Source organism: Eleutherodactylus coqui, chromosome 11 (genome assembly GCF_035609145.1).
Source record: "Eleutherodactylus coqui strain aEleCoq1 chromosome 11, aEleCoq1.hap1, whole genome shotgun sequence".
In the NCBI taxonomy this organism is placed as follows: Eukaryota; Metazoa; Chordata; class Amphibia; order Anura; family Eleutherodactylidae; genus Eleutherodactylus; species Eleutherodactylus coqui.
In genome coordinates, this window is record NC_089847.1 from 9010368 (window position 1) to 9034504 (window position 24137).

The 24137-nt window shown below is 47.8% G+C and overlaps 1 protein-coding gene across 1 annotated transcript in view; it reads left to right on the top strand.

Moving 5' to 3' along the window:
- The window catches only part of LOC136582676 (neural-cadherin-like), a 102802-nt gene that overhangs the window by 47590 nt on the left and 31075 nt on the right, over window positions 1-24137 (top strand). The window contains exons 4-6 of the mRNA XM_066583858.1: window positions 95-299; window positions 2478-2589; window positions 6215-6464. Of these exons, the coding sequence (XP_066439955.1) occupies window positions 95-299; window positions 2478-2589; window positions 6215-6464 (567 nt within the window). The remainder of the gene's footprint in view (window positions 1-94; window positions 300-2477; window positions 2590-6214; window positions 6465-24137) is intronic.

Consider the following 24137-nt stretch of genomic DNA (forward strand, 5'->3'; position numbering starts at 1 on the left):
GATCTCCGCTCGTGTGACCGAGCCCCAAGGAGGCGAACAAATTTATTTACAGTTCTAATTAAGAAAAATCCGTTCTGTGTTTCCTGTGTTTTAGGCTGCTGGCGGTGTCGGCCATGTCTCATCAGAATCGCCCGTTAAGCTACAGCTTGGTCAGCAACCCGCACAATCTATTTATCCTTAACCAGCTGAGTGGGGACATCGCGTTGACCAGGGGTGTGGACTATGAGACCGAACCCAACCAGTTTCTATTACTGGTCAGAGCGAGTGAAGATTCGCGGCCGCTGAGCAGCTCGGTGGAGGTAAGTGTATGGGGTCCGTGTTTGCTGGTTGACTGACTTGACGTTCTACGATACAGTGAAACATCTTTGAGACGACCCCCAAACTTGCACTGAAAAGTGACCTTCACATGCGGTTCTCCTGGCATCAGGGCTCCCAGTAGCAGTTATGTTAGGAGAACGGCATGCTACAGCTGCAGACCCTGATTGGCTGCAGCAGTCCGGTGGTAGAATAGTAGCACTGTAATATGTAGCATAAGGGCTTATTCAGATGGGTGTATATCGGTCGGGTTTTCACGCCCGACCGATATATGCTGCCCCTCTCAGCAGGGGGAGGAGGCGGGACGGAAGCTATTGCACTGCACTTCCGCCCCCTCTCCACTCCTCGCCACTATTTGCAATGGGAGGGATGGGGCGGAGCTAAGTTTTGCCCGCCCCACCTCCTCCCATTGCAAACAGTGGCGAGGGGCGGAGAGGGAGCGGGAGCTCAGTGCACTAGCTCCCGGCTCGTCCTACCTCCTCCCCTTACAGGGAGGGGCAGCTTATATCGGCCGGGCGTGAAAACTCTACCGATATACGCCCATCTGAAAAAGCCCCAAATGACATGATACATTTTTTCTGCGGGTTGGTACAATTATGACAATATATATATTTTTTAGTTTTTTTCCCTTTTGCACAATAAAAACCCTGTTTTGGAATTTTTTTTGCACTGCTGCGTTCTTAGTCTTAGAACTTTTTTTTTTTTACTTTCTTAATGTACGGAGCTCTTTTTGCATGACGAGCCGCTTTCATTGATGCCCTTTTGGCGTACATATGTCTTTTTTGATTGCGTCTTTTTGGAAGGCAAAATGAACGAACGCAGCAAACGTGGGTTTGATTTTTTTTTAAACAGAGAAGGGAAAATACAGGTTTTTTTACGTGTTTGTTTTCCAACCTTATTTGTTTTTCCTTACATTTTTTGTGTCTCTTGGGGACTCTGATCGTTCTGATAATACACTGCAGTACCTATGTACTGCAATTAGAGATGAGCGAACGTACTCTTTTCGGGTGTTTTTGCACTCGAGCACCGCTTTTTTCTAGTAACTGACTACTCGGACAATAAGATTCGGAGGCGCCGGGGGTGAGCAGGGTGTTGCAGAGGGGAGTGGGGGGGGGGGGGGAGAGCCCCCTCTGTTACCCATTGCTACCCCCCACTCCACCACGCCGCCCCCCGGATCTTTTCGTCTGAGTAGTCAATTACTCGGAAAAAGCGGTGCTCGAGTGCAAAAACACCCGAACCGAGTACGTTCGCTAATCATAGTGATCACAAGACCCAGACTCCATTGCTAGTTGTCTGTTTGCCATGGCAACCCATCAGCCCTCGGCAATTACATGACAGAGGGATGATGACGTCACAGAGGGAGCACCCTCCCTCTGTGAACTCTTTTCATGCTGCAATCAGCATTAATCACAGCATATAAAGGGTTATCAATGGGGATGGCTGTTCTTACTGATCCCTCCTGTTGTAGCAGGAAGACTGGTTTTTAACCCGCGCCATCTGTGGGACATAATGAAAAAAAACACTTGCCATAAGTATGTGTGTCATAAGTGTGTATAAATATGCACGCTTCGGATTTATTTCATTCGAGCCTGAAGAAGAACCTAAGATGTTCACAAGCTCGCTGTAACATCATGTATTTTTGGTAGCCATTAAAAGGTATCATATCTACAAGATGACTTGGTTTCTCTTGCTAGGAACAGTCGCATTATCCAAATGTATGTCCATACGCAGGAACTGCTTCCAAGCAGGGATGTAAATTTACGTCCTGGGGCAGGAAGGGGTTCAGGTCCAGTTCATAAACTAATGGACCAATGATGCCTGTGGCTCTCAGTGCATGCTGGGAGTTGTAGTTTCCCTACAGTTGGGAAGCCAGAGGTTGTGTAAAGCATATTAGTAGTAGGATATTAGAAGTTCATTCTTCTAAGCTGCAGCCTTCGGGTAGAAGTTGGGAGCGCCCCTGGATACAGCCACTGGCATGTACTATACATGTACTAAAAGGGCAAGTTTATGACCCAAGCATAATGCTGATATGTGGAAGGGGATTTTATGACTCCAAGCGCAGGAGGCGGGAGCACACTGAATCATTTTTATATCAAGATATTAGTGTCCGTTTTATTGCGCTCTGCTGAAACTCTTACGTGGTTAATGGAAATGTCTTGCAGGTTGTGGTGGTGATTATAGACATAAATGATTGCACCCCAGAATTTCAGCAGACAATCTATAGCAGAGACGGCGTCCCTGAGACTGTGCCCGTGGCAACCTCTCTCCTGCAAGGTTAGTATATCCTGCTTTATACAGCCGAGGTGCAATAAATTGTGCTGAAACCTGGCCGGGAAAGCAGAACTACTGCTGTATACTCAGTGCAGTCCATCCAGGCCGGCGCAGCAAGATTGTGTCATTGGAAATTGGGATACAGGATGGACGTCGCACTGATCAAGCTTTAATACTAAAATCACATGCAAGCTGCAACCAAATTTAAAGGGTTTTCCAGTTGTAAACTATTGACGGCTTACCCTCCAGGATAGGTAATATAAATAATAGATTGACAGAGGTTCATCACCAGGGATCCCTTCAGATCAGCTGTTTGTCGTGTCAGTTGTGCTCATGCACTTAACTGATTTCCGCAGGAAGCAGACAGCACCATTCGCACTGCAATGGCCAGGCTTGTTATTGCAGGCCAAGTTCTCATTGAAATGAATGTGAATTTTGGTTGTAATACCAAGCATGGCCAGTGGGAATGGAGCTGTCTGCTTCCTGCAAAATCCACTTGGTGCACAAGCACACGGACCCAGAGAACAGATCTGAGGAGATCCCTGGCAACAGACCCCTGTTGATCTACTATTGATTACCTATCTTGAGGAAAAGCTGGCAAAAGTTTACAACTAGAGAGGAATTATAAGGAGTGTAAGAGTTTGTCACACCGGGGCCCGGCAATATGTCCCCCTATACAAACTGATCACTTTTCTTAGAGGCCCATGACTTTTCACCATTGGCGCTTTCCTGTATGGAATTTCTCCCTGTGACCCCGGAGTGCGGCATAAAAACACATGACATTTTTCCCGTGGATCAGTTTCAGTGTGAATCCACATTAGATGGAAAATCCGGCGATCGAAGCGACTTCCAGCGAGGCCGGTCATCGGTGCTAGACTAGGCAGGGTTAGAATTTCAGTGCCGACCTTAGGTTGGGGGTTCTCATGTAACGGTGTGGAGAGCACACCGAGAATGGCATGCCTGAGAAAAACATCCAGCAAAAGGGGATCCTGTGGATGGTAACAATGCATCACTAAGAGGGGTCAGAGGTGGATGTCAAGAATCGCTGAGAAGGTGAAAAACATCACCTGGTCAGATGGATCCAGCTTTCTGTTGCACCGTGTTGATGGGAGGTCAGAATTTGGTGCAAGCAGCATGAATCGCTGACCCCTTCCTGTCAGGTGTCAACACTTTAAGCTGTGAAAGTGGCTAATGGTGCAGGGAATGTGTTCTTGGTACACCCCGGGTCATCTGATAGCCGTGGATGGAATTTCTCCATTTCTGATGGCCTAAGGAAGTCTAACGCGTTACTAGATGGGTGTCTACAATAAAGTGACCAACCAGTGTATATAGAGCAAAGGTGTGTTAACGTTTGTATATGTGAAGTGGCCCTGGAAATAGGTCTGGGCTCTCCCCTGCTCTTCGGAGGAGCATGGCGTACTGGTTGGGAGACAGGAGGCCTATCCAGTAGTGTTACGCCCAACTCCTGCAGGGTCACCATCGTCACCCGGTTCACATAGGCAGGTGCTGAAGCCAGCAAGGCCTAGTGGTCTGGTTCTTGCCAGGCCAATTCTCTAGCAGACCTCGTTTTGTGGATGGCTAGAAGAGTTGTGATAGTTTAAAGGTGCCATGGGTAGATCTGAAAGTCTCTGGACTCCATCTTCGATGACGATAAAGCCACTTGTCATGCTCACTAGTCTCTTACCTGGGTACCGGTCAGGGCCAAATAGTCTGCAGCAGCAGAGAGGCTCATGGACATTGTTGGATACCAAGGAAGGGCTAGTGATTAGGAGTCATCTCTGCAGGAGCCACACCTATAGGGCTTGTGCTGCACACCACAGGCGTTTTACCAAGGAGTATCCCCGCGGCCCACTCTTGCAGTATGGCTGCACTGAGCCACACTAGTGGTCTATTCCTGCTCATAGCTGCTCTCCTCATCTCCACCCTCCTTTAAAGTCGCAGTCCACTCTTTTACCAAGCACCATAAATAGACAGAATATACAGGGTGAGGCAAAAGTCCGGACACACCTGTTTAGAAGTCAATTTTCTCACTATTACACAAGTTAATGTGTGAAAGTATTAATTGGGAGGGAAGCTGCATTTTGTGGAGAAGACGTTTTGAATGGCCCTTTTGCACGTTGCTATATTGAATACAGCTTAGTCATTTCAAGTGGGAAGGGGGCAATGTGATATATCAGTCTTAGCTAGAATGTACTCAGAAACACACTGGCAGGGTCAGTTTTACCCTATCTTTAGTTTTTTAGGAGTTAAGGGAAAAGTCGGTAAATTGTGTCTGACATCCAGGGCCTTTTTTCATTGACTGATCACTTAACGGTGAGAAGTCCTGCCATATTCCCATCTGTGCTTAATGAAAACAGTGAGCTGCGATTTTTCTTCCACTCATGTAATATGCAATTCATATCTGCGAGTGGAATGGAAAAATCTAAACGGCATGCTTTTCAATGCCTGCGTTTTGACGCAAAAAATCAGCATGAACAGCGATCCCCGCTTCTACAATTAGAATCTGTTCATGTGAGACCCTTTTGAATGAGAACGATTCTTGACATCCTCCTCTGACCCCTTTCAGTAAGGAGTTGTTTCTGTCCACAGGATCCCCTTTCACTGGATGATTTCCCCCGATCACGCCATTCTCGGTATATGCTCCACACTGTGGATGTGAGAAACCACCCCGCGGCTGGCACTAAGATCCCAGCTAGTCTAGCACTGATGACCCGGCCTCGTTGGAAGTCGCTCCGATCGCTGGATTTTTCCATCTAATGTGGATTCACACTGAAACTGATCCACGGAAAACTTGTCACGTGTTTTTATGCTGAACTCTGGGTTCTGATTTCCTTACCGGGGAGCGCCAATTGTGGGAGCGCAGGGGGGCGCTAATAAAGGGGCCAATCGGTGAACATGGAGTATGTAGGTACTTCTCATGTTCTTTTGAATTTCTTCCAATGTAACCACAGGTTGTGGTCAAATTATTTGCGGTTTTGCAAAAAAAAAAATTTGACTGCACCTCCTTAAAGGGAAATACTATTGATCGGTTGGGTCTGCCACTGAACGGGCGCCTGCTGCCAGCACCATTAGACACAAGGGGTACAAAGTGGAAGTCGCTCCTCCTCCTCCTGTATAGCAACCGGCACCTGAAACTGCAGGTGCAGCTCCCATTGATTTAAAAAACCCCTTTGCAATACTGAAACTAAGTTAATTAGCTTCCTATGAAAATAGTCGCAGTCTGTGTATGAGATGGGTCAATGCATATATTATGAGCCCCTGCCAACAGGGACCTACCGGCATATGTAATATGTAATTCCTATTACTTGTTAAATACACTGAGACTCGAAAACACAGACAGACGCAGAACTTTTTTTTTTTTTTGTAAAAGCATTGGGGGGGGGGGGGGGAAGACTCGTCTTTTGAACCCTTTGAAGTCCTAAAATGTCGACTAGCAAGAACCCAGAACAAAGGCGTGAAATGATGTGACTACAGGCAGCGCGTATGTTCTCAATAACAATGGCGTAATTATCTTGGCTTTAAACTAGCAGTCCCTCTCTCCCTCTAATAACACGGTGTATTGATGTATCACTCGTGCTAATTGTCCTCCTGTATAAGCAATTATTTTTTTTTTTCCCTCTCTCATCAGTGACAGCCTCTGACTGCGACTCCGGCGAGAGCGGGGAGTTTTCATACTTCACTCTCAGCCCTGATTTCAGCATCTCCGCACAGGGCACCATTAGCCCAGCAAGGCGCTTGGATTACGAGAGACCCAGTCATCTCTATGAGTTTGTCATCCTGGCAATAGACCGCGGGGAATCGCCAAACACGGGGACGGCCACAGTCAGAATCCGGGTCACCAACGTGAACGATGAAGTCCCGGAATTTTCCCAAGCCATGTCAGTAAAGACTTTTTGTCTTGTACATTTTCTCTTTTTTTTGGTAATTTAACCGGTAGGGGTTATCATTATCTATAATGGCCATCTGCTTTAAAAATTAAGCCTTGCTCTTCTCAGCACTCAACAGTATTCATCAATTTATTCACCGGCTCTGCGCGTTAACTCTTTCCTCACCCTTATTTTTGGCAGTTAGAAAATGTCCAGATTTTGGGAAATGTGCTGAATCTACTTCTCTGCAGCACTTAAGGGTTAAAGGCACTTTTCTGGTTTTCCAGCACTAAACTATTGATGACCCATCCTCGGCAGGAGTCCGCCGCTTAGAATCCCCTCCGATCAGTTAATTAAAGAGGCCATGGCGCTTGAGTGAGCTCTACGTCGTGTTCGTCGGTCACGGGGCCTGAGAGCAACTCAATCCAATTCAAGTGAATGAGGTTGAGCTGCAATACCAGGCACAGCCACTATACAATGTACGGTGCTGTACCTGGTATGGACTATAACAGGCGCTACTCACCCGAGCACCAATGACACTTCATTTAGCAGAATAGGATCCTTAGTGGTGGACCCCGTCTACCAACTATGGATGACCGATCCTGAGGATAAGTCATCAATGGTTTAGTGCCGGAAAACGAAAACATGGCTTCCTACTTTCAAAAATATTGCCACACCTGTCCCTGAGTTGCCAACCTCCTCTTCATTTTTTTTCTGGACACTTGAAGCAATTATCACAGGTGACCAAATATTTGTACGGCCATAATATACACTCTGCTCCTTTTGGAGACCATACCCTAAAAAAAAACAACGACACGACTGGCCTCATCTAACAAACCTATCTTACAGTAAGACTGCCCTTGGTGCCCATCGTAACCAATCAGGGCTCAGCTTTCATTTAACCTCAGCAGCTTGAGAAATGAAAGCTGAGCTGTGATTGATGATCTGACTGTTAGACCCCAAAATTAAAGGGGTTGTCCTGCTGTAGTAAAAAAAAAGCTGTATGTGTATATATAATATGGAGGCAGATATTATAAGAGAGGGGGCAGTTATTACATGTAATAAAATGCGGGGGGCAGTTAGTTGCACATCATTAGATTCATATATGACCACTTTCTCCACCTGTCGCAGGTACAATTTACTTCTGAGCACCTGAGTTCCTCTCATATGACTGCTCACCATTCTTCACATCGCACTTCAGCAATACCTGAGCTTAGAGATGCCCCCTTGGTCACAAAAATACTGGCCATAGTAAAAAAAGGGGTGTGGTTATAGGCGTGGCTTATTATAAGGTATCAACTGTGCGCCCAGTAGTAGTAATATCCCCAGTTGTGGCCCCAATTATAGTACCCTTAGTAGTAAGCCTAATAGTAATATTACCCCCAGTTGTGGCCCCAAAGATAATTGTGCACCCCTCAGTAGACTCAATAGTAATAGTGCCAGCAGTAGTGGCCCTAATAGTAACACTATCCCCAGTAATAATAGTGTGCCAAGTTGGGCCCCAATAATAATGCCCTTAGGTAGTGGCTTCAGTAATAATAGTGCCCTCAGTATTGGCCCCAATAACAATAGTACCCCCAGTTGTAGCCCCAAATGTAACAGTGCCCCCATTAGTAATTGTGTGTACTAGTGGGTCTAATAATAATAGTGCTCTTAGTGGTGGCCCCAATAATAACAGTTCCCTCAGTAGTGGCCCTAGTAGTAATAGTACCCCCAGTTGTGGCTCAGGAAGTAGTAGTGCCCCATTTGTAATCCGAATAGTAAATGTGTACCGCTCAGTGGCCTCAATACTAATAGTGCCTCCAGTAGTGGCTCCAACAGTAATAGTGACTCCTTTAGCGGCCCCAATAGTAATAGTGCCTCCAGTGGTGGTCCCAATGTGGTAAAAGTGCCTCCAGTAGTGGAGCTAATATAGTAATAGTGCCCCCAGTAGTAGTCCCAAGAGTAATTGTGACTCATTTAGTGGTCCAAATATAGTAATAGTGCCCCCAGTAGTTGTCCCAATAATAATAGTGCCCCCAGTAGTTGTACCAATAATAACAGTGCCTCCAGAAGTTGTCCCAATAATAATAGTGCCCCCAGTAGTGGTCCCAATAATAATAGTGCCCCCAGTAGTTGTCCCAATAATAATAGTGCCCCCAGTAGTTGTCCCAATAATAATAGTGCCCCCAGTAGTTGTCCCAATAATAATAGTGCCCCCAGTAGTTGTCCCAATAATAATAGTGCCCCCAGTAGTTGTCCCAATAATAATAGTGCCTCCAGTAGTTGTCCCAATAATAATAGTGCCCCCAGTAGTTGTCCCAATAATAATAGTGCCCCCAGTAGTTGTCCCAATAATAATAGTGCCTCCAGTAGTTGTCCCAATAATAATAGTGCCCCCAGTAGTTGTCCCAATAATAATAGTGCCTCCAGTAGTTGTCCCAATAATAATAGTGCCCCCAGTAGTTGTACAAATAATAATAGTGCCTCCAGAAGTTGTCCCAATAATAATAGTGCCCCCAGTAGTGGTCTCAATACAGTAATAGTGCCTCCAGTAGTGGTCCCAATAGTAATTGTGACTCCTTTAGTGGTCTCCATTTTGGCAATAGTGCCCCCAGTAGTGGTCCCAATAATAATAGTGCCTCCAGTAGTGGTCCCAATAATAATAGTGCCCCCAGTAGTTGTCCCAATAATAATAGTGCCTCCAGTAGTGGTCCCAATAATAATAGTGCCCCCAGTAGTTGTCCCAATAATAATAGTGCCCCCAGTAGTTGTACAAATAATAATAGTGCCTCCAGAAGTTGTCCCAATAATAATAGTGCCCCCAGTAGCTGTCCCAATAATAATAGTGCCTCCAGTAGTAGTCCCAATAGTAATAGTGCCTACAGTAGTGGTCTCAATATAGTAATAGTGCCTCCAGTAGTGGTCCCAATAGTAATTGTGACTCCTTTAGTGGTCTCCATTTTGGCAATAGTGCCCCCAGTAGTTGTCCCAATAATAATAGTGCCCCCAGTAGTGGTCCCAATAATAATAGTGCCCCCAGTAGCTGTCCCAATAATAATAGTGCCCCCAGTAGTTGTCCCAATAATAATAGTGCCTCCAGTAGTTGTCCCAATAATAATAGTGCCCCCAGTAGCTGTCCCAATAATAATAGTGCCCCCAGTAGCTGTCCCAATAATAATAGTGCCCCCAGTAGCTGTCCCAATAATAATAGTGCCCCCAGTAGTTGTCCCAATAATAATAGTGCCCCCAGTAGTTGTCCCAATAATAATAGTGCCTCCAGTAGTTGTCCCAATAATAATAGTGCCCCCAGTAGCTGTCCCAATAATAATAGTGCCCCCAGTAGCTGTCCCAATAATAATAGTGCCCCCAGTAGCTGTCCCAATAATAATAGTGCACCAGTAGTTGTCCCAATAATAATAGTGCCCCCAGTAGCTGTCCCAATAAAAATAGTGCCTCCAGTAGTTGTCCCAATAGTAATAGTGCCTACAGTAGTGGTCCCAATATAGTAATAGTGCCTCCAGTAGTTGTCCCAATAATAATAGTGCCTCCAGTAGTTGTCCCAATAATAGTGCCTCCAGTAGTTCTCCCAATAATAATAGTGCCCCCAGTAGTTGTCCCAATAATAATAGTGCCCCCAGTAGCTGTCCCAATAATAATAGTGCCCCCAGTAGCTGTCCCAATAATAATAGTGCCTCCAGTAGTTGTCCCAATAATAATAGTGCCTCCTGTAGTTGTCCCAATAAAAATAGTGCCTCCAGTAGTTGTCCCAATAATAATAGTGCCTCCAGTAGTTGTCCCAATAATAGTGCCTCCAGTAGTTCTCCCAATAATAATAGTGCCCCCAGTAGTTGTCCCAATAATAATAGTGCCCCCAGTAGGGGTCCCAAAATAATAGTGCCCTCAGTAGTTGTCCCAATAATAATAGTGCCTCCAGTAGTGGTCCCAATAATAATAGTGCCCCCAGTAGTGGTCCAAATATAGTAATACTAACTCCTTTAGTGGACTCAATATTAATAGGGCCCCCTCTGTGCCCTCCACGCCTTGAATCTGTAGCCGTGCAGCAACCCCACAGCATTTAGTATATCACTCACTCTCTCTGTCTCTTTAACTCCCTCCCAGCGTCTATGATGCCTACCGAACGTGTAGGACGCAGGCACCAAGAGGAGAGGCTGGCGGTCACAGCTCTGATTACAGAAGCTGGACAGGAGAGGATGAGGGACATACTAGATGCTGTGGGGTCGCTGCCCGGGCCCGGCTCCCAGCTGACAATTATTATTTACTGGCCATATGCAAACTGGCTAGTTGCTAACTGCCCGACAGTAAGCAACCGGGCAGGTAGGGACCTGAGCTTGATGTCCTGGGCGAGCAGCCGTGGTCTTGCCCTCTGTGAAATCCCTCATGTGGCATCCCAAGCAGGTGGGCTGTTCGCAGCATGGGACAAATAGGAGACAGGCCTGGCCCCCTCCATGCTACCCGCCTGTCCTTTTCCTATACAATACTTTCAGATGGTGGCAGCCCCGGGCTGGCGGAAGGAAGGTTAGCTGGCTTCAGCGCTTCCCTAGGGGCCCGTTTACATGGAACATGCATAGGGCACATTTTTGGAATGAAACTTGTGGACGGGGTTTTATTTTTAATTCTACTGACAGCAGAAAAAAACATCCAGTTTTTTTTCAGACTGTCCATTCATTGACCGGCCGTTGGCAGATCTGACCTGCTGACCAGATGCATACGGTGCTACAGCCAGCACCACTCACTTCAGTGGCGTTAAAGTGCTCTACCAGACACAACCTGTGGCAAGCCGTGGCGCTGTATCTGCGAGGAAATCAACCATTGTATTTCTTCTGCATAACAACCCCTTTAATTAGTCAATGACTGTAAAATAACGGCACGCAGCCTTCTGTGATAACAGCTGTGGATGTGGGTGTAACATGATGTAAAGCAAGGATAGTATGGTACCGAGTGACCCGAAAAACCTACACAATGCTAAATACTGTACTGTGCTGACCATGAGCCATAGGATAAGTAAAGTACACAGTGACTCCACCAGCAGAACAGTAAGTGCAGCTCTGGAGTATAATACAGGATGTAACCCAGGAGCAGTACAGGATAACTAATGTATGTACACAGTGACTCCACTAGCAGAATACTGAGTGCAGCTCTGGAGTATAATACAGGATAAGTAATGTATGTACACAGTGACTCCACCAGCAGAATAGTGAGTGCAGCTCTGGAGTATAATACAGGATGTAACTCAGGTTCAGTACAGGATAAGTAATGTATGTACACCGTGACTCCACCAGCAGAACAGTAAGTGCAGCTCTAGAGGATAATACAGGATGTAACTCAGGATCAGTACAGGATAAGTAATGTATGTACACAGTGACTCCACCGGCAGAATAGTGAGTGCAGCTCTGCAGTATAATACAGGGTCTAACTCAGGATCAGTACAGGATAACTAATGTATGTACACAGTGAGTCCACCAGCAGAATAGTGAGTGCAGCTCTGGAGTATAATACAGGATGTAACTCAGGAGCAGTACAGGATAAGTAATTATGTACACAGTGACTCCACCAGCAGAACAGTGAGTGCAGCTCTGGGGTATAATACAGGATGTAACTCAGGAGCAGTACAGGATAAGTAATGTATGTAGACAATGACTCCACCAGCAGAATAGTGAGTGCAGCTCTGGAGTATAATGCAGGATGTAACTCGGGATCTGTACAGGATAAGTAATGTATGTACACAGTGACTCCACCAGCAGAATAGTGAGTGCAGCTCTGGGGTATAATACAGGATGTAACTCAGGATCAGTACAGGATAAGTAATGTATGTACACAGAGACTCCACCAGCAGAATAGTGAGTGCAGCTCTGGGGTATAATACATGATGTAACTCAGGATCAGTACAGGATAAGTAATGTATGTACACAGTGACTCCACCAGCAGAATAGTGAGTGCAGCTCTGGAGTATAATACAGGATGTAACTCAGGAGTAGTACCGGATAAGTAATGTATGTACACAGTGACTCCACCAGCAGAATAGTGAGTGCAGCTCTGGAGTATTATACAGGATGTAACTCAGGACCAGTACAGGATAAGTAATGTATGTACTCAGTGACTCCCCCAGCAGAATAGTGAGTGCAGCTCTGGAGTATAATACAGGATGTAACTCAGGATCAGCACAGGATAAGTAATGTATGTACACAGTGACTCCACCAGCACAATAGTGAGTGCAGCTCTGGGGTATAATACAGGATGGAACTCAGGAGTAGTACCGGATAAGTAATGTATGTACACAGTGACTCCACCAGCAGAATAGTGAGTGCAGCTCTGGAGTATTATACAGGATGTAACTCAGAACCAGTACAGGATAAGTAATGTATGTACACAGTTACGCCACCAGCAGAATAGTGAGTGCAGCTCTGGAGTATAATACAGGATGTAACTCAGGATCAGTACAGGATAAGTAATGTATGTACACAGGGACTCCACCAGCAGAATAGTGAGTACAGCTCTGGAGTATAATAAAGGATGTAACTCAGAATCAGTACAGGATAAGTAATGTATGTACACAGTGACTCCACCAGCAGAATAGTGAGTGCAGCTCTGCAGTATAATGCAGGATGTAACTCAGGATCAGTACAGGATAAGCAATGTATGTACACAGTGATCCAGCAGCAGAATAGTGAGTGCAGCTCTGGAGTATAACATAAGGCCATAAGCAGCCGCGAAAACGTACAAATATCATTTTTCAGGTTAGCCAGGAAAGGTCTCACCTTCATAATATTTTTTCCATTGTTATAGAAGAGTATTTAACGTTACATAGAGTAACATGACATATAATAAGCAGGATACTGGCTGCAGACGATTTTATTAACATGATGACACTCCTGGAGATCATCTCCAGCTCAGGACTAAGGATTGTATTTTTATAGATTAGCCCCCAGAGCTTCCATTCTCTATGGATGCTGATTACACTTGTGTATGGATGTGTTTTAAGTGGAAATGCTGTGTGAATTACAATTGCACCGAATAAGTGGGGGAATAATTGGCCTGTTCAGGTATTGATTATGGCATTTTCATTCTTCACTTCTGCTGTACAGTATTGATCAGTGTCGCTGCCTCTCCAAAACTTGGCTGGAAAATAGCGAATGGATGGAGACTAGAATCTAAAAATATAGAAATCTTATAGAGAATCTCAATAGAAACTGTAAGCTGAATCCAAGCTGTGCGATGTATTGACGGGTCTGTAGCATGGGGAAAAGGAAAATTGATCCTAAACATTCGCAATAAATAACAGGTTGAACTTTATGAATCTTGTTTTTTTTCACCTGAGTGAATCTGATTATTGCAGTGTTTGACCCAAATAATTGAACATTCAATGGGATATTCAGTATATTTTAAATAACTAATTTGTACAAATGGTTGAGTAACCTAATAAACATATTACATATGCTCTACTGATCCTGAGTTACATCCTGTATTATACTCCAGAGCTGCACTCACTATTCTGCTGGTTGACTCACTGTGTACATACATTACTTATCCTGTACTGATCCTGAGTTACATCCTGTATTATACTCCAGAGCTGCACTCCCTATTCTGCTGGTGGAGTCACTGTGTACATACATTACTTATCCTGTACTGCTCCTGAGTTACATCCGGTATTATACTCCAGAGCTGCACTCACTATTCTGCTGGTGGAGTCATTGTGTACATACATTACTTATCCTGTACTGATCCCGAGTTACATCCTGTATTATACTCCAGAGCTGTACTGACTATTGTGCTGGTGGAGTCACTGTGTACATACATTACTTATCCTGTACTGCTCCTGAGTTACATCTTGTATTATACCCCAGAGCTGCACTCACTATTCTGCTGGTGGAGTCACTGTGTACATACATTACCTATCCTGTACTGCTCCTGAGTTACATCATGTATTATATTCCAGAGCTGTACTGACTATTGTGCTGGTGGAGTCACTGTGTACATACATTACTTATCCTGTACTGCTCCTGAGATACATCCTGTCTTATACTCCAGAGCTGCACTCACTATTCTGCTGGTGGAGTCACTGTGTACATACACTGCTTATCCTGTACTGCTCCTGAGTTACTTCCTGTATTATACTCTGGAGCTGCACTCACTATTCTGCTGGTGGAGTCACTATGTACATACACTGCTTATCCTGTACTGATCCTGAGTTACATCCTGTATTATACTCCAGAGCTGCACTCACTATTCTGCTGGTGGAGTCACTGTGTACATACACTGCTTATCCTGTACTGATCCTGAGTTACATCCTCTTTTATACTCCAGAGCTGCACTCACTATTCTGCTGGTGGAGTCACTATGTACATACACTGCTTATCCTGTACTGATCCTGAGTTACATCCTGTAGATCTTTTATTATAAAAGTATGAAACATAACAATAAAAGCAAACTGTAACAATAGTAAATAATAATAATACAACCGTATACAGAGATAAGGCCCTTCACCCAGAGTCCATGGTCCACAAACAAAAGAAACCCCATGTCTGGACTCCCCTCCCCCCTGCCGTACACTCGCACACACACTCAAAACAAAACACAATATACCTAAAAGAAGAGCATCCAGCTATCCAGAAGATAAAACTGAAACTAAAACTACAGGTCCAGCCGTACCGCACTGAAACCCCATCATAAACAAAATTAGGCAATAACGTAAACATAACATATATATATACCAATAATTAACTAAATATGAAAATAAAGACCAAGCCAACCGGCATACAAAAATAACTAAAGAAATAGTTTTTCAAAAATTTTTTTTTTTTTTTTTTTTTTTTGGGTCCCCAGTGCAGCTCGGGGGCCATGCCTGCTCCATCAGTCCGTGCCCAGAGTTCTAAAGTTCAGGACGTGCCAAGCCACACCGGGGTTTTGTTTTTTTGTAATATATAAACTGTACAACACTCTGCCTGCCGCAGCCTGGGGGCCATGCCCGCTCCACCAGTCCGTGCCCAGAGTTCAATGTTCGGGACGTGCCAGGCTACGGCTCAAGGCGTGAAACCACTCCCCCCCAACCCCCCACCCAACCTAACTACCACCCAGAACGTGAATATATACATATAAAACATACAATAACCAATATACATGACATACACGATATATATTAACATAACCCGAAAGCCTAAGGTCGGCTCACCTGCAGCCCTACTTCACTCCATTTTGCCCAAATCAAAACAAAAAGCTTTATGGTGCACTCACAGCCCGCCACCGGGATTGGAGGTGATAAGCCGGGCACAGATATCTTAATGTACTATCCCTTGCATTTTCTCCCTATTCTTTCCCTAATTTGCCCTAGACTGTCCTTAGTCTGCCCCTCAGTCTGACCCTTCATGGAAAACTGTCCCTGCCCTATCCCTCCTCTCTCCCTATCCTGTCCCTCCTCTCTCCCTACTCTGCCCCTAGAAAATTAAGAAAAACAAACTGTCCCTAACGAAATACAAGCCCTCTCCATAGGAGAGAAGCTTTAGATGTGCCCAGCTTCTCATACTCCAAAGAACGCACCTTCACCAGGTCACCCAGGATGTTCCTACAGACCGTATCCACGGGGAGGACTTTCAGTTCCGTCGAGATTAAACACCGTGCACTCCAGATGTGGAACCTGACCACTAGGCTAACTAGAAATAAAGTGCAGCGGTCCCTGCCACCAAGGCCTCTGAACGCTCCATAAGCCCACTCCGCATAGGAGAGGTGTGCCAGCTGAGGCCAGCCTATGGAGACCCCTACCCGTTGGTATACCTCTGTATTAAAGGGGCACTGAAGCAGGAAATGCTCCATGCTTTCCAGCACGTCGCTGCACTCCTGACGGGGGCAACCCCTGTCAATCAGAGGCCTGCTCTTCAAGTTACCCCTTACATACAGTCTCCCGTGAAAGCAGCGCCAAGCCAAGTCCCAAAACTTCAAGGGGACCCGGGTTGAATTCAGTAAACGTAACCCTCCCTCCAGGTCCCGACTTGGGCAGTCCTTGAGCGCCAGGGGCTTCTGGAAATGGGTCAACAGGACTCTTTCGTCGAGGAGCCTCCTCGTCAGAGTCCTGATCTCCCACATCCCCAGACCCCACCGGCGTATCACCTTCAGAACCAAGGTAGCGTAAGCCGGGAGATGTCCGTGCTGCGTGCGAAGGTCCTTCACTCGCCCTCCTGTCTCCCATTCCTGGAAGAAGGGCCGAAACCATCCCCTGCAGGAGTAGACCCACGGAGGAGCCCTCTCTTGCCAGAGGTTGCCTATGTTGATCTTAAAAAAAGTGTTTACAAGAAACACCACGGGGTTGACCATAGACAACCCCCCTAGTCTCCTCGTGCGGTATGTAACATCTCTCCTGATCAGGTTCAACCTGTTCCCCCACAACATTAGGAAGAACAGGTTGTAGACCCGAGTCCAGAGAGGTTCTGGCAAAATGCATACGCTGCCCAGGTAGATGAATAACGGGAGCAGGTATGTTTTGATCAGGCTAATTCTTTCCCGAAGGGTCAAAGACCAACCCTTCCACTGGTTTACCTTGTGAGTTGCACCATCCAGCCTGTCCACCCAATTTTGCATGGGGTAATCCCCCTGGCCGAATTTGATGCCAAGTACTTTTGCTGAAGTTTGGGGCACCGGAAGGGTGTCCGGGAGATCAAACGTAGGATCCCCCCTTCCTAACCAGAGACTTTCACACTTATCCCAGTTGACCATAGACCCGGAAGCTTCCGAGTAGCGGTCCACCTCCGACACCACAAACTCCGCCTCCTCTCTCGAGGACACGAAGAGCGTGACATCATCGGCGTATGCCACTGCCCTCAGGGTAGCATCCGGCACCGCCCGGTCCATCCCGACCCCTGCTATAGGTCCACAATCAACCCTCCTAAGGAAGGGATCTATCGCAAACGCATACAACAGGGGACTTAGAGGACAGCCCTGGCGGACGCCGGACCCCACCTCAAAAGGGCGGCCGGGCCAACCGTTCACCAGCGGGAAAGTCTCAGCCCCTGCATACAAAGTTCGCAGCCAATCAACAAACCCCACTGGCAGGCCGTATCTCAGAAGGACGGACCAGAGGTACTCGTGATTAACCCGATCAAACGCTTTGGCCTGATCCAAGGACAGCAGGTACCCCTCCCAGTGACCAGCCCTACCCTGCTCCACTACCTCCCGGACACCGAGAACAGCGCTAAAGGTGCTACGGCCTGGAACAGAGCAATGCTGGGCCCCCGAGAGGAGCCGGGGTGCAAACTTGACCAGCCGATTAAACAGCACTTTTGCCAGAACCTTCCTGTCCGTATTGAGAAGCGCTATGGGACGCCAGTTCTCAATACGGCTCGAGTCTTTACCTTTTGACAGAATGATCAAGGCCGACCTCCTCATTGATTTTGGCAGAGTGCCCGAGGAAAGACACTCATTTAATACCTCCGTCAAGAGGGGACTCAAGAGGTCCTTGAAGGTCTTATAATACTCAGATGTTAATCCATCCGGACCTGGCGACTTTTTGGGCCGGAGCCCATCAATCGCCAGTCTAACTTCCTCTTCTCTGATCTCTTCTGTCAAAACGCCAAGAGAGGTGTCCACCCCTGGCCCAGGGACAGTTTCAGCCAGGAAAGCCGACATCACTTCCGAATCTAGATCCCTCTTTCCCAAGAGTTGCGAGTAGTAGGATCTGACGACCTCCAGAATCCCTGATCTGGATCGATTCAGGGACCCCGTACTGTCAATCAGTCCAGTGACCACTTTACTATTCACTGACATCCTACAGTTTTTGTAAGGGTCGGGCGAGCGGTACTTCCCGAAATCCCTCTCAAAAACCAAGGATGCGTGTCTGTCATACTGGCACGTCTTGAGTAAAGATTTCACTCTGGAGATCTCCTCGCGGCTACCTCCAGTCGAAACAAGATGTTCGAGTTTCCTCCTCAGGCCATTGTACAGGCGGTACCTGTCCAGGCATCTGAGGTTGGAGAGCTCACGGAAGAACCTCGCCGCCCTCCTCTTGAACATCTCCCACCACTCTGACTTACTGCTACAGAGATCCAGTAATGGTACCTGGCTCTGCAGAAAATCCTCAAAGGACTGTCTTATCTCTGCTTCCTCCAGGAGTGATGAATTCAGTCTCCACAAACCTCTACCCATCCGGGGGGTCTCTGCAACATTCAGAGAAAACAAAATCAGACAGTGGTCGGAGAATTCCACCTCAACAACGGACACTGGTGAAGAGATGGCTTCCTCCTTCAAATAAAACCTGTCTATTCTAGACCTGCTCTGACCTCTATAATAGGTGAACCCCTCGTGGCCTGGGGTGTGCCGGATGTGGACATCCACCAGGCGAGCCTCGCTAGCTACACTATTAAGTGCGACACCATCAAAAGTCAACCGCTTGTCTCCAGAGCCTCCCCTATCGCGGGCTCTTGTGACTGTATTAAAGTCACCTCCAAAGACAACTTGGCGGCTGGTAAAAAGGTAGGGCTTGATCCTCATAAAGAGACTCTTCCTGTCCTTTTTTGACTGGGGACCGTAGATGTTTACAAGTCTCAATTCTTGTCCCTTCATGAGGACATCTAAGATCAGGCACCTTCCCATTTCTAATTCAATTACTCGTCGGCATTCGACCGCTGCGGTAAAAAGGACCGCCACTCCGCTATACGGCTCGGCCGCAAGAGACCAGTAGGAAGGGCCTGACCTCCACTCCCTTTTTGCCTTATGTATGGCTGCCAAATCAGACAGCCTGGTCTCCTGCAAAAATAAAATGTCGGCTTCAACGCGGCCGAGAAAATCAAAGGCCGCAAATCTAGCCGTATCTGACTTAATGCTGGCAACGTTAATTGATGCCAGAGTCAGCGGAGTGGGTGCCGCCATCATGAGTGATTAAATTAGATGGCTTTCTTCCTCACACCCGCTTCTTCGGGGTCGGAGGAAAGCCCCTTGCTTCTTTTTTTGGACACAGATGTGTCCATAGCAGGGGATCCCCCGACCCCATCGTCCTTGTTTCCAGGCTCCAGAGTAGCCCCCTCCCCGGAAGGAACTAGGCCTCCACGAGGAGGAGACTCAGTGCCCCCTGTTGACCCTTTCTTTGCCCCAGGCACCTTGCCCTTCGCTTCCCCCTCAGAGGAGGAAGAGATGTCTTGAAGGGCCCGGTACCTATTGGAGAGTCCAACTGGAGGCGAGCAGGCTTCTCCTTCCAGTACTTGGCCAGGGGTGGGAGAAGATCTTGAATCCCCCCTTCGCTTTCTCCTAGTGGCACCTAGCTTACGCCGTTTCTCTAACCACCTCTTTCCTTCCTCATCCACACTCTCATAGTGGGAGGAATCTGAAGAGTTGGTCTTTCCCTCCTCCCTCTGGATCCTCCTGTCCTCTTCATCCATTTCGCTGTCCCTCAAAGCCTCAGCCGCGAGATTTGCTTCAGGAACAGGGGCCACCATTGATCCACCTGCTGTGGGCGCTCCTGTCAGCTCCCTGCTCCGTCTGCGCTTGTCCTGACGCCTCTGCTCAGCAGGCGTCTTTTGCCGGTTCTTCCCTGGCTCCTGAGCTCCTCCACCTCTGCTAGTCCCCTCACCCCCGGAGGCCGCACCGTGGCCCCCATCCGTAGGTGCTGAGACCGCATTGGCAAAGGAGCGTGGACAGCGACTGAATGGGTGACCAAGGTCACCACACAGGTTACACCTAATCTCTGCACAGGAGGCGGCTAGATGACCCACACCCCCACACAGAGCGCACTTCAAGGTCTTACAAGCGGCGCTCAAGTGTGAGGGGTCGCCGCACCTGTGGCAGAGCTTCGGCTGCCCCTGGTAAAAGGCCAAGATACGATCCCTGCCGAGGAAGGCTGCAGAAGGTATGTGTGCCACTGAGTTTCCTGAACGCTTCAGCTTGACCATGAATGTCCAGGCCCCGGACCAGATGCCGTGCTCATCCCGGTTCTTTCTGGGCATGTCTGTCACCTCTCCGTATCGACCGAGCCACGTCATAATATCAAAACAAGAAAGCGACTCGTTACGAGTCAAAACGGTCACCTTCTTGACTTCGTTCTGGCGAGACACCACCTGGACGGCAAAGTCTCGCCAGCCGGGCTCGCTTTTCATCAGCTCGTAATTCCCCCAGAAGAGTTCTAGCCCCTCTGGGCGAACGAAGCTGATGTCAAACTCAGACGTGCCGAAGGGATGGATCAGGGCAAAGATGTCAACCGCCCTGAAGCCCATCTTCAGTAGAAGCTCCACTACTCTCGCCCTCGGGGGGCATGTATCATTGCCCCTCCAACGAAGACGGACCACATTCCTACGACCTGCGTCCTGCCCGGGTGTTGGTAGGGACCATACGGTCTCCCCCCTTTGCTCTCGGAAGGCTCCTAAGCCGTGTCTCTCTGTCCAAAGAGATAGGTTCACCTCTCTTCCTCCAACTGTGATTGAACTCTCCCCCTTCCGTAGAGCCCCCAGGAGGCGCTGTTGCAATACGCCCTCTCTAGAGCCTGGAGACAAGGAGGACCCCTCCCCTCCAGCGGCGACACTGGCATAACTCCTACCAGCTGTGGTCGCCACCGGAGGGGCGACTGGAACCTGTGATGTGCCCTGACCATCCCTAGAACCTGTGCCTATATTTACAGTAGGTGCCCCTGTGCCGGGAACAGTAGCTGCAGCCCGTGCCTCCGAGTGCGTCGGAGCATCAGACACACGGGCCGCACCAGACATATCCACACCTTTCATACCAAGACCTTTCATACCAAGACCCTCTGGACCAGACTTTGGGTTGGAAGCAGCTTTTTTATTTTGGGCCTTGGTAGACCTTGGGGGTGGCACTGCTGCCCCATCTTGCGCAGCTGCAACCACCGTAATGACCCCCCCATGGTCAGCACTCTGCATTCCAGCACTTTTAGTATTTTTATTTTTGCTTTTTTCCTTACTTTTGCCAGCAGCCTCCGCATCACTGGGTGCCTGGGACCTAGACTGGGACCTAGACTGAGGGACCCCTGCAGACCGACCTGTCGCACGGGGGACCCCCGATCCCGACCCCGCAGCACCCTCCGCATCACTGGCCTTACTGGTGCTGGCAGTTCCGCCACTGCCAAATTCTTTTGCCACCTTGCCTTGTCCTGTGCTGGCCGCCCTGCTGGCTGTTTCTGTCACTGCACTAACTGAAACAGGGACAGAGGACCCGGCCAGTTTAACTCCTTTATCCCTGTTCCCATGTTCAAAACCCACTGCAGAGTCAGAAACCGGGGTTCTCAGGGTGGGGGTGCCCTGATCCGACTTTGCAACCAAACCAGCGCCCCCCGTCACATACACAAATTTCTCCTGCACCAAATTCTTTTTTTTCCCTTTTTTTGTCTTGATCTTGACATCCTCTTCTGGTAAATCATCACCAAACTGAAGGCCGCTCATATTAGGGGGGGATTCCAACAGCCTTATCTGCTGCATTATTAAAGCGCCCCCATCGCTTTTATCTTCCTCTGGATCTGAATCCCCGGAGGTTAGAGGCAGCGCAACCTGCTCCGGCCGGAGGCTGCTGGTGGTTGTAGTGCCACTCTGGGTCTGCTCTCCTGAGCAGACAGGCTGTTCCCTCAGGCTATCCTCAAAGGCATCCTCGTCAGTACAGTCACCACCGCTGTCTCCATCGCTGGAGTGATCAGCCTTCTTGTGACCACTGTATCCTGATGCCATTTTGGAAAATCTATCACCGTTAAGTAACTTTTCCCTAAAGGGACCACTTTGCTCTAGAATCCTGTCCCTCTCCTCCTTGCAGCTCTGTATGCAATCTTTACAGTCCTGTATAGTCTTGCTTATTACATCTTTCTTGCCTTTAGCGGCGGTCTGGTCCTTTAGCGACCTGGCCGACCGCAGTTTCTCCTTCTGCAGGAGGATTTCTCTCCCCGCTCGCTCATAGTCCGCCATGCTGGTGGCCAGACGGGAGGCCAGCTCTACCACCGACTCCCCTTTCCTGCGATCACTCCACTGCGGCTTACCTCCTTTGCTGAGCGTTTGGCTGCGTGTTTGACTGCGGGTCATCATTTCGCTTCCGGCGCTGTCAGATGCAGCTGCACCAACCTGCTGGGCCATGTCACTGCGCCTGCGACCCGGACCCTCTCTCTTCGCAGCTTTACTAGCTGCTCCGGCTTTCCTGGTTGTTGCTGCTGAAACCACGTATGCCGCCAGCGCCGCTGATGGTGTTGTCGCTGCCTTCTCAGCATTCCCCCCCTCCGACCGAAGCCGGGGGGGGGAATTGCGTGGCTCCATAGAACAAGAAGCCCAGATGAGTGCACTGATCCTGGGATCCAAAACAGGCTTCCAGCTGGGACTGCAGCCACACCCTGGTTCTCTGAGGAGCTCCAACAAACCACACCTTACTCCAGAGATGCACTCACTATTCTGCTGGTGGAGTCACTGTGTACATACATTACTTATCCTGTACTGATCCTGAGTTACATCCTGTATTATACTCCAGAGCTGCACTCACTATTCTGCTGGTGGAGTCACTATGTACATACACTGCTTATCCTGTACTGATCCTGAGTTACATCCTGTATTATCCTCCAGAGCTGCACTCACTATTCTGCTGGTGGAGTCACTGTGTACATAGATTACTTATCCTGTACTGATCCTGAGTTAGATCCTTTATTATACTCCAGAGCTGTACTCACTATTCTGCAGGTGTAGCCACTATAAGCTAGCAAGGGGAATTGAGTGATTTATGACTCCAGGATCAAACTTTAAGCAGAGTTTGTTTGCAGTCTGTACCCAAGGAAGCACATAGGTCTGCATGGGTGCTGTGAACACAAAGCAACATTCCCAATTAAGACTGTTTACCAGGTTGCTTCATTTTTCTTCATTTGTTTGATTGCACAAGTGTATATGCCCCGTAACTCAAGCACTGAGATGTGAAGCCCGTACCCAAAATGTTTTGACTTGATGTTAAAAACTTCCAATCGTCTCGGATATTTACGACGGCGCCCTTCCTCATCACTTCGCACCAGGATTCACCACTGGTCTGTAGACTCTCCTGTCCTCCTCAGTTCTGATCGGCTTCTGATCTCCAGTTTTGTGCCTTTAAGTTCTTATTTTTCCCCTCGATTAGCGCGCAGATTTCTGTATTTTCCGATCCGCACCCCCCCCCCCCCCCCCCATCACCCCCGCAGCTTCTCTGTCAGCGGAACGCTACACTGTTTGCAATAGATACGATGGTGGCCTATTTTTTTCTTCAAATCCTTCTGCGTCTTCAGAGACCTTTCCGTGTAATGTTCAAACCTCCCATCTCTCTGTTCTTCTTCGTTTTACGGCTTTAAAACTGTCAGAGCTGGAATCGATTTGCTCGTTAGACTCTAGGCTAAGACAGTGGCCTCAGGGCTGTAATTTATTGTTGAGTGGCTGAACAAAAGCAGTGTTCCCATCCCCTAATCTAGAGCATTAAATGAGACTCTCACAAATAAATATATATATATATTTCCCAGTCTCTTTCGATTTGCAGCGCTGCGGCGCAGGCAGAGCCGACGTCTACTTACCATGACCGTTGGTAAAGTTCTTGATTCCTACAGGCTTTCATGTCATTTGCAGTTTAATTCTTTTTTTTTTGCTGTATATTTTTATATTCATCATCTGTAATATTCAAGGGGGAAACCGGATTCCAATTTTTTTTATTGAAACAGACATAAATGTGACATGAAGAAAAAGGAAAATAATTTCTGGAGATTTGATGGAAGAGAGGCTC